The sequence below is a fragment of the Nelumbo lutea genome, chromosome 3 (assembly GCF_056320005.1).
Source record: "Nelumbo lutea isolate HS-2025 chromosome 3, American lotus-T2T, whole genome shotgun sequence".
NCBI lineage: Eukaryota > Viridiplantae > Streptophyta > Magnoliopsida > Proteales > Nelumbonaceae > Nelumbo > Nelumbo lutea.
Genome location: NC_142686.1, coordinates 4,280,985 through 4,292,369, shown reverse-complemented (window position 1 = coordinate 4,292,369; position 11,385 = coordinate 4,280,985). Strand labels below are relative to the sequence as shown.

The 11,385-nt window shown below is 35.3% G+C and overlaps 1 protein-coding gene across 4 annotated transcripts; it reads right to left on the bottom strand.

Moving 5' to 3' along the window:
* Positions 1-3,754: 3,754 nt before the first annotated feature.
* LOC148862467 (nuclear transcription factor Y subunit C-1-like) lies at positions 3,755-11,185 on the bottom strand. 4 transcript variants are annotated; one of them, XM_088975220.1, is made up of 3 exons: positions 10,168-11,185; positions 7,352-7,521; positions 3,755-3,933 (listed from the first exon to the last, which is right to left on the bottom strand). In XM_088975220.1, the coding sequence occupies exons 1-2, from the start codon at positions 10,788-10,790 to the stop codon at positions 7,395-7,397; spliced, it is 750 nt and encodes a 249-aa protein (XP_088831346.1). In that variant the 5' UTR covers positions 10,791-11,185; the 3' UTR covers positions 3,755-3,933; positions 7,352-7,394. The 4 variants fall into 4 exon arrangements, with proteins under 4 accessions (XP_088831346.1, XP_088831349.1, XP_088831347.1 ...); XM_088975221.1 differs by lacking the exon at positions 3,755-3,933 and adding an exon at positions 4,433-4,624; XM_088975222.1 differs by lacking the exon at positions 3,755-3,933 and adding an exon at positions 6,588-6,752.
* Between the last annotated feature and the right edge of the window lie 200 nt (positions 11,186-11,385).

Here is an 11,385-nt window from a genome sequence, read left to right as displayed (position 1 = left end):
CGATTAAGTGCATTCTAACTCTCAAGATTAATGATTTTTAGATCGCAATCCATCACTAAGAACTAACTTAAGCATCGGAGCAACCTCGCCATGTTAGCCACCCCGAGTTCTCTGATCCTTTCTCTTGTAGTTTGATCGACCGGCTGATCACTAACATGCGAGCCACCTTTCAGCTAGGAACATCTAAATCATGCACAATCAAAATTTAAAACAAAATTAAACAAGAATTTGCATTATTATTAATATATATATATATATATATATATATATATATATATATGTTTTTACATTTGCACTCCCACGCATTTGTACCATTACAAATAAATTTACACGTTGAATATTAAGTTAATACAATTACAAACCCAAGAGCCACATATATTATTATTTATGCGCTTCAAAAATTCAATTCAAGTTTCAAATTTATACAATTGCATACGTCGGATATGCTATCCACAAGCTATTCCCATGTCACCCACAGAAGATTATAGTTGCAGAATATTTTCTTTGTTTTTTCATGAGAGGTATTCCCATGAATTCATAGTTTGAATGGTAGACAAATTTATTTCCATGATCGATAAGCACCCATGCCTCTACCAATAAATTCATAGTTTGAGTGGTACACAAGTTAACCCACCAAGCAGAGGCACCATTTCAGTTTAAAAGCTTTGGAAAAGGGCTATTTTAAAATTCACATGTGCCTCATCTCTACTATTTATTCAACCCATTAACCAACACTCCTATCAAGTAGTATTTACATATTTAAATTACACCAATTATACTATATTTGTATTTATTTATTTAATAATAACAATTTTCTATATATTTATTTATTGATACAAAAATTAGTATAAATAGAGTTATTGATATTAAATGAGTTAAAAAGAGTTCTATTTTAACTCATTTAATACAAATACACTGAATATCTTTAAACTACATCTTTTCAACTCATTTAATATTAAGAATCAATTACCCTATTTGCCCTCATTTTTATCAATAAATTTAAATATAGAAGGGTAAATTTTGTCCTTGGAAAATTCTAGATTGAGATGTATAAATCTTGAAAAGTTATTAAAAAAAAAGATAACCCCAAAAGTTTGCACATAATTAAGTGCGCAACCTGCAACTTGGCTACTAGGTCGAACGGATCAATGGTTGACTCGCCCAAGTTAGACAGTTTTTAAACAAAAGGGGGAGTTTCAAAAGAACAAAACCTAGAATCAAGGTCGAGTGACAGTTCGAACGGTTCAATTAGCGAGGTCAACAACAAGTTGAAAACATTGATGATAAATAAAAAATATTTTTATTAATGGTGGAAATGAAATATAAAATTTAAAACCTTTTGGAACTAAATTATTTTCCTATTATCTCTAATTAAATCCCATATCTAAGTTATATTCTCTTATTGAATCAATAATATTAATTTTAATGATATAAAAATAAATATTTTAAAAAATAATTTGAAAACAAAACTATTTTCTTCCCTCTCGGTGGTAGATAATCAGTTCAACCATTTGGGGTCAAATCCGTTAATAAATAATGCCATAATTAAATAATAAAATTAAAAAAAAAAGAATTGGGCATGTCATTAATATTGTATATTCATTATACTGACTAAAAATAAGTATAAAATGCAAGAAGTATATTTGTAAATGATGAAAATGGAATGCCAAAATTAAAATCAATATAAAAATGAAACGATGTCATAGTCAAATAATAAAAATTTTAAAAAATATAAAATACAAAGAAACACAAAAATAAATATTATACATAAGATATAATGTTATATATTTATAAAAAATAAAATATTAGATACATATATATAATATTATGCATTCATTACATTGAACAAAAATAAATACTATACATAAGATATGGTTTTATCAATAATGGAAACATAATACAAAATTTAATGTCAACCTAGAAATCAAACTACTTTTCTTTTTGGGTCATGGGTTAGTGGTTTGGGTAAAATAGATTAATCGATGATATAATAGTTAAATAAAAAATATTTAAAAAATAATAAAAAAGTACAAGTAATCAAAAGAATATATAAAAAATTATATATTAATTATGTTAAACAAAAATTAAGTGTGATAAGTAAAAATTATGTGTATAGTGTAGATGAAATATATAATTTAAAATTGATCCGAAAGCAAAATTATTTTCTTATTTAAATGGTAGGTCAATGGTCCAATTTTTCAAAGAAAGTCATGATGTCATAATTGAATAATAAATATTTAAAAAAAAGATAGAACACAAAAGATAAAAAAGTATAGAGTTTTGTCAAAGACATTTTAAAACATTTCTAATATTATAATAATAATAATAATAATAATAATAATAATAATAATTGATAGTGTAATTTAAAATTTCTGTAGGTGCATATTTAATATAAATATTTATATTTATATTTAACCATATTATTACTTTTATTAATTTTTAATTTCTATCCCAACTATAATATATCTAAAATTTAAATAGTTAATATGAAAAAAAAAATCATACAGCACATACTTAATTTCTAGTAATTAATAAAAGCCTATATATGTACCGTAATGCAATCACCCAAGCTCAAGGCCAAAAGTGCATTATTAACGCCAAACGATTATCAACATTCCTTTAAATTTACATCTCCCTACCAATAAAACGTTGCCAACACTGTCCCAATATGTCACCGGTTATGTGGCCGTATTGGGTTTTGACTCTTGAAAACAAACAAGGCCAATTTATATAGTTCAGTACCCTCAGATATTTTTATTATGCACCAACCAGCCCCTCAACTTGTTTTGCATGCTGCCGCCATTTATCCACACTAAGATCATCATGTCATATACAGTAGATTCACATTTCCCAATGAATAATGATATTACTAAAGTAAAAGTTTATTGTCTAGTGATCTTCAGACCTAATAGATGATGTAAATACAGGTCGACAAGCGAAGCATTGCTGCTCCTCAGACAGTACAATCAAGCTGTTAATCACTCATCCTACGTATCCAATATGACTCTAGATGATCTTTATCATTCAATTGGCTCCGGTTGTGGTGGTGAATGGTGACAATAGTCTGGAAGCATGGTTTTAAAAACCAACCCGGTGATCGAACCAGTTAGGGGTCTAGTTATCAGGTCGTCCAATTATTCAAACAGAATGCTCGGATCGTTTTCACAAAAAAATTTAAAAAAAAAATCAAAAAAGTAATAAAAACAGTTAAATACGTTTAAACGGTTAACCATCCAGTTCAGCAGTTCGTTGACCAAAATCAACGGTTTTGGGGGGAAATCCAATTTTTGGAAAAACAGAACTGGTCATCTAACTGATTCCCGATTTTTCCAGTCCAACCGTCCGATCCAATCCAATCCGATTTTAAAACCATGGTTAGAAGCACTGCTTTCTCAGAAAATGATGCCTTTATTTTTGACAAATAAGATGTTTCTTGGAGCAATAACAACTTTTTCTGTTTGGTACCATTGCTCTAAAAAACATTTTCAGCAACAGGCTGCAGCTCCAGGAAATGCTAAATTTGGCATTGTTCCAAGCCATAGCTTCCCGATTTCCGAAACGTGACTTAGAACACCATTTTTTATGAAAAAATGGTTCCAAACAAATGCCCATTTCCTAAAACACCGTTTTTTTCCATTCTGACGCCGTTCATCCAAGAAACAGCAATGATGCCAAACAACCGCTACGACGACGTCTGTCTGAGCGTCAAAAGCATGTAAATTTGTCTTTAACACACCATGAATACCAAAGCAACTTTCCGAGTACACAACATTATAGGTTAAATATCTTTTTAAAGGTCTTACAGAGATCACACATTAGAAAATGCTCAACACCTCGTGAGGTGGTTATATCAGAGAAATGTTGCTTCATCCAACCAATGATATCCACGCTCTGCTCAGCTGATTGCCAATGTTTATGAGAGAGGCATTCTACCTGCATGTTGACAAATTTGACACCACAAACTATTGGCTTAATCCACATTTGTTTTCATATAAAGTTATAAACCTCAGAGAGGCATAAGAAAAAGAGCAGCTACGCAGCATGATGAAATTAAAATACCTAACGAGGGATTTAATATGTTATGGGGCAACTACTCGATATTGGTCCTAGCTATCCAGGGTTTTGAGAGGGGAGTAATAGATACAAACCTAACCTCCAAAATTCTTCCCACAAGGTGCCTACTCTCAGACTTTGACTTTGAACCCATCTTCTCACACATCCTTACACGATTATTAACTAATGTAATTGATACAATAAAAAACAATTCAACTGATTTATTTGACCAGCAATGCACTAATCACTATTTCAACTCCACTCTCCCAGGGGTAAGGGGATCCACAATTCATTTTTATTGAATAGAGAAGCAATCGAGCAAGGCACTTTTTAGGATAAAAAAATCCACTTTCCTTTTCTTATCCTAATGTCAATGTCATGGTAAGAAGATTCAAATGGTTTAAATTGCAACGGAGAATTAGGCTTTACTAGTAGACACCAAGTCACTCTACGGTCCTTACACATCAATTTCTTGCAAAACAATAATAATAACCAATTAAACATGAGAGACTTGACATGTCCAAGTCTAGGCAGTAAGACCTCCAATAGACATAGGAAGAAGCTCTTCACCCTACATGACATATATGCAGGACAATTAGATATACCATGCAGATGATCTTCAAGAGGACTATATAAAATGAATGATGAAAAGTACTGGATCTACATGCATTGAGGTGACATTATTAAACATAATTTCTCTTTATTTATTGCATTAGAACCATAACATATAAAAAAAAAAAAAATTGAAGTGAGCAAGTCCTGTTTAAGAGCGAAGGAGTTGATGGAGATTCTAAATTTGTTATAGGCTGGCTGCTAAAGGAGAACAAGATATGGAAATTTGCTAATGAAAAAAGGTTGTATGGGTGGATATCCCCACCAGCTGCTGGTTTCACCATGCTGAATTTTGATGAAAGTAGTGAAGGTAACCCGGGTCCATCTGGGATAGGAAGTGTTTTTAGAAATAAGGTAAAGTTATAGCTTTTTATTCAGCTCCTATTGGTGTATGTGAGACCAGGGATATGGTAATAAGTCTAATATGGGTAAATAGGACTGCTAATTCCTTCGTGGATACACTTGCAAAACAAGGGGTGGGAAGAGAGTTTATTTTGGGCATTGTTGTAATTTGCCATCCGTTTGGAGAGAGTATTTTATCTCTCTGTACTTTATTGTATCTATCTTTTTGCTTTAATGAATTTATCAGTTATCGATAAAAAAAATGGAGAAATACGGATACACCCGATGCAGAATTCTGAATTCCAGCCCCCCCCCCCCCACTAGCAGCCCTCTCCCCCCTATAAACCACATCCTGCCCGTGAATTGATGCCATCAATTCACGGTATCAATTCACGGTAAGGGTGCATTCCCCCTGTACTATGGGGCTATAAAATTCTGATCCGGGCAGATTGGTCATTCTCCCTAAAAAAATCATTTGCTATAGATTTTCCACATCCATTCGTGTATCTGCCAACTACAATCTATAAGAATGTGGTAGCTGATATTATGGGGCTATAAAATTCTGATCCGGGCAGATTGGTCATTCTCCCTAAAAAAATCATTTGCTATAGATTTTCCACATCCATTCGTGTATCTGCCAACTACAATCTATAAGAATGTGGTAGCTGATATCTGTTAAGTATGAATGCTATCATCCTCTAAAGTCTAAACGCAAGCCACATTTAATCATTAATTCATTTATTTTAATCAGTAACATAACTTAAGAATTTACTATTTCAAGACAAAAACTCTTCTTCTGACTTCTAAAGCAGAGACCCAGCATAAAGTGTTGGCTTTGATGGAAGGAGTACAGAGAGCAAGATTGTTGAATTAGTCGTAGAGGGAGACTCTTAACTGGTGATGAGGCTACAATGTGATGATCTATGGATGTGGATATACAGCAGTCTAAAAAAAGAAGTTTAAATGGATAACAAATGACAGGGAAGTGAAAGATTCAGTGGGTAAAGCACTGTGCTAATTCCATAGCAGATGGATTAGCCAAGGGGTGGAGAGGGAAACTCCTTTCTGGAGACAGCTGTAAGACAGGAATTTTGTAGGGGAGAGACGAGTTTTTGTCTCTCATTGACTTTGTGTTGTAACTTGTACTATCTGTATCTACCTTTACCTTTTGAATTAATAATATCTCTGCAGTTATTGATCAATAAAATGAACCAGCATAAAGGACAGCTCATGGCTGACCCCCAAAGTTTATTTCCACTGTTTTATATATTCCTTCCTGGACCTGCCATTCTCCAAACCAAATCAGATCTTTTACTCCTCTAGCCAGAGAATCAGAAAGGCTATTGGTCAACTTGGGGGCCCACTAGAACAAGCAGTTCATGTTATTAGCTAATGCCTTTGCCTCTCTTTTCATGTATATAAAGGTAATCATGCATACAAGAGTCGAAGTGCCTGAAGTAGATGGGATGTACAAGAGATCACCACTTGGCAGTCACCTTCTACAATAAAATCTCAAAGAATTTTATTCCCCATACTGGGCCTGAATAACTTAGTAATATTGTACCTATTACATTTCTTACCTCGTTGACCAGGGTTGCCATAGCTTCAACCACTGAACTTCAGTTTTATCTTAAGTCTTAATCCTTTACACTCCATCTGTTTGGAATTTAGTTTCTTACAGCAACCCCATCAAAGAATTTTGCTCCTCCCCAAATTTGACTTTTTGGCCACAAACTGGATAGCACCTGATATGCACAAATGCAAACCACATTTATGCATGCCTCTTTTCCATTAGACATGGAATCCAGACGGTAGACACTACAAATACATAACCATTTTAAACTTAGGAATATATAGGGGAAAAAAAGGTGGACAGTGAGACCTGAGAACAAGAATACAAACCGATTTTCTAATACTGATCAAAGGCTTTTCTTAAAGTCTCTAAGGAGAGCATCTATTAAATTTACAATAAAAGTCAAGAGCCAGATTGCTTCTCATTGAGAGATTAGCTAATAAGCCATCAGCCATCTACCAATGAATAGGGCTGCAAGTCAGACTGCCCACTTTGAAGAATTTCAACTACATCTGGCTTGGGTTAGGGTCCAGCCTTATTGAAATTTAACACATTCCCAACCCCACCCAACCCATCCCAAGTTGCATCCCTACCAATGAATTTGATTCTTGATTGGTGCTTCCAAGAGTGTGGTTGCATTTAAAAAAGCCTTATAGTCAATTTTTTTTAAAATCATTAACCAACAATCAAAGAGAGTTCATTGATAAAAGACCTATTCCATTCACATAAAGTGAAGGAAACCAAAAATACACAGCTAAAAATCTGACTAACCACATTTCAAAGTGCCATGTAGTGCTGTTGCTGGTCCCCAGGGCTAGGATCCCTCAAAACAAGGTTCTCTCTCAACCCCTTCCCCAGCAAGAGAGTCATCAACGTCATTATCTGATCTGGGCACCCAGCTAAATGAGCTAACAGCCATCCAATCAAAGCCCGGCATGCCCCTTCAATAATCAAATCAGATCCAACTTTAGACCTTAGAGCACTGAAAGTAGTTCTCCTCTAGAAGTTTCCAGAATAAAAAAAAAAAAACATAATAGTTTAATAAAATACTACAAATGTGATCCCTTGGCTGATTAAGCTTAACAAGTGAGTATTTGGTTTGGGAAAAGCTCTTATAGACATCAGTGGAAATAAGCTATTTCTCTATTAAGTTATAAGGAGATTGAAACAGCTTCTAACCCCAGTAATCAGTACATCAATGAAATTTGTAAAATATCCATCTATATTGATTTAAATACTATTATATGACCATTAAGACTGTCTTAAATGTTTTGAAGCATTGAAACTATCTTAATACAATTTAGGAATCACATAAGCATCCTTTGATCTTTAATGAATGGAATTCTATTCACAAATATTATCAATTTAAAAGGCATACCTTCTCCCTTTTCCACAATATTATGAAGATGCTTAATAAGAAGCTATTAACTGGATTAAACAATTCCAAGTGCTGCCTAGGATTCCCAAGAGAATACTCCTTAAATTCAAACCAAACTTCTAAGGTGCATACATTTAATGCAAAGAGAATATTCCAAATGCAAGAATCTTATTCTAAAATTTGGAGTGACCTTGTTCAACATCAATGAATATGAGTACATGCTTGTTAGACACAGCAAATCGGTTAGAAGTAGCGTTTCATTGATACAGACAAAGGAGTTTTGAATCAGTTACTGTGTCCAAGGATCTGAGACAGCAAACTAAAAAGATGTGTTGTACAGGCTTTCCTCATGGGCAAAATCTGTGTTGGACATGCATCAGATACCAACACTCCAAAGATTTAGGCAGACTCTCTTTTTCCTTGCTTTAGTTGAGAATACATCTAATAGACATAATGGATTTATCAAAATTTCGCAATGTATCAGCGGGTTACCAATACGTGAAATCCTTGCTGTTTCAGGGTTTTCCCTATTTCAGGGGGTAGACAGTCCTCATACTGACCCCCCTGAATAGGTTTGGAAAAAAAACTAAAAAAAAAAAAAATTGTGGTGTTGCAAAGCCTGATGCGCCCCATCTGGCATATTGGACTGTATCAATGTTCATACTAGCATTCAATATATTTAGCTGGTTAAACATGACTGGAGAAAGTTTTTTCGTAAAACAATATTTGGACTTAAATTCAATGTAGCTGACTTGCTACTGTAAACTGTTGCTTCACCAATACCAACTTCATATTGGCAGATGCTTATGCAATGCCTGATAATATTACCAGATCTTCATCAATGCCTGATACTCCACCTCAGCTCAGAGTACTTACTGGTCATTCTAATCCCAACAAATTTCGGATAAGAGAGATGATGCAACTCAATATTCTTTCAGGACTATACAATCTACAGAATAGTTAATTAGTGACGAAGTCACCAAAACATTTACCAGATCTTCATCAATGCCTGATACTCCACCTCAGCTCAGAGTACTTACTGGTCATTCAAACCCCAACAAATTTCAGATAAGAGAGATGATGCAACTCAATATTCTTTCAGGACTATACAATCTACAGAATAGTTAATTAGTGACAAAGTCACCAAAACATTCAGCTTTCTGCTCCATACCCTTGGCTAGCTTTCATTTGAAGCAAAAGCATCGACTTCTGACCTCTCTATGTCAACTTATCAAGTGATTTTTGTTCTTCACCGTTTGATGGAAATTTTCTAACAACTTGCCTCTAAGTTGGGATCCAATGATTTGTACCTAAGACCTCATTTCAGCGACTTAGCATCACAGTTTTCTATCAGTACCCAACCACGCAATTTTATTAACGTGCAAGAGATATGATTCAATGTAAATTAAACAGGTAAGATGAGACCAGAGAGCTACCCCAACAAACATCGTGCCAATAAATGCTTAAGCCTACACTCCCAGGGGCCAGGGCATGATTTTAATACAAATCTTCCCTATTAAGTCCTCTAGCAAGTTAGATGACCTTCATATCTGTATAAACAAGATATACATGGGGGATGCCAAAGACCTCACTTCCCTAATACAAAAACTCATCTCACGTTGAATTTCCATTCCCAATAGAACCAGATTAAATAACCACTCCTAAACGTAGTGATTCTCAACTAAACTCTAACAAACACATAATCAGAAAGAAGCTGATCTTCAGAATGTATTCAAACGTTAGATGCATCTAGCGCACCCCAATGCAAACAAAAACAAAGCACTATTTATGCATCTCCAGCTACACTATCACGTTATCAGTCTTGTAACTCCTAAAGGTAGTGATTCAACTAAACTCTTACAAACGCATAATCAGAAAGAAGCTGGTCTTCAGAATGTATTCAAATGTTGGATGCATGTAGCGCACCTCAAATGCAAACAAAAACAAAGCACTATGCATGCATCATGACTCACCATCAATTACAAAAGAAATGCAACTCAACAGCACTATTGGAAACTGCATTGCAATCATCAGATTTACTAAAATAAGCCTAACGATACAACCTCAACGCTTTTCGGGCAAAACCAACAAAACTTAAAAGTTAAAATCTCCACATTTCCCAGAAATGTCAAAACTAAAGCCACGGCAATTCATGTTCCGAACTTTTTTGCAACTCGCCTACTAGGAATGAGAAGGATTAGCTACATACCCCTGTCCATCCAAATTAGCCTGTGTGCTGCCACCTGCACTACCGTACGAAGCATCCTCCGTCTGCCAAACCGACTGCCAAGCCTGTGACGGTGGCTGAACGTAGTCGATCCCCGGCACCGCCGGGCGTCCGATCATAACACCCGGGGCAGCCTGACCCATTGGAGGGTAATAGTAGGGGACCCCACTAGTGGCACCCCCGACGAGCCCCAACCCGGCTTCGTCCTTGATCTCATCTCTGGGAACAATATCGACCAAGAAATCGAAAATATCGGTACGCGTGATGGCCGCGGCTATATCGTTCTTCTGAAGGGTTCGCCGCTTGTTCTCCTCGGCGTGAAGCCAAGAGCGGATTGTGAGTTCAAGAATGAAGAGCTCACAAGCCTTAGCGAAGAGGATGGGGGCCTCGGCAGAGATCATGCGGACGTCCTCGTCGGCCTTCATGATCTTCTTGATGCGGGCCAGGGGGAGCTGGTGGTTCTTGAAATCGTTGACCTGTTCGATCTCCTGCCGTTGATAAGTCCAGAACATCTGGAGCTGCTGCTGCTGTTGTTGTAGGAGATGGTGAAATGGGGGTTGAGGTGGGTACGATGAGGACTGCGCTTGCTGATTGTTGTTCTCCATTTTCTTTTGTTTCTCAAATGGGGTCTTTGATCCAAGCAAATTTGGCTCAAATGGGTGTTTGATTCCGGTGAGATATCAGAGATTGGAGTTTGAATTTCAAAAGGGCAGTTTCAAGGGTTGAAGATGTGCATGTACAATATTAAAAATAATAATAATAATAATAAAGGTGGAATAAAGGAGCGAAGGGGAGAGAGGGAGAGATAGAGAAGGTGATAAACGCAGAGGAAGAGAGAGCCTTACGATAAGGCCGCAGATTCTCATCGATGTGTTCTCAAGCCCTATATCAAAAATACTTTTCAAGGCCCATTTGCTTTCTTTCATAGTTCATTGGCTTATCCTGCGCACCCCAGCCGTAATAATTTTTAGGGAAAAATCCGGATTACTAGCTTATACTTTGGTCATTTTAGTCTCTTAATTTTAAATTGCGATAATTTAGTACGAATTTTAAAATGTGTCAATTTAGTGCCGATCGTTAATTAGCACTTAATCAGCTGTTAAGTTACATTTGAAAAAGATATAAATATCTTTCGAATGTTATTTATTTATTTTTTATTAATTATCTATTTATTCAAATATTGATAAAAATGAACAGTTC

Excerpts from the sequence above, each read along its gene's own strand:
- LOC148862467 (XM_088975220.1), bottom strand. The coding sequence starts at position 10,790 with ATGGAGAACAACAATCAGCAAGCGCAGTCCTCATCGTACCCACCTCAA. Across the intron at positions 7,522-10,167 it reads GCTAATTTGGATGGACAGGG|GGGCATGCCGGGCTTTGATT; the intron begins GTATGTAGCTAA and ends TGATTATTGAAG.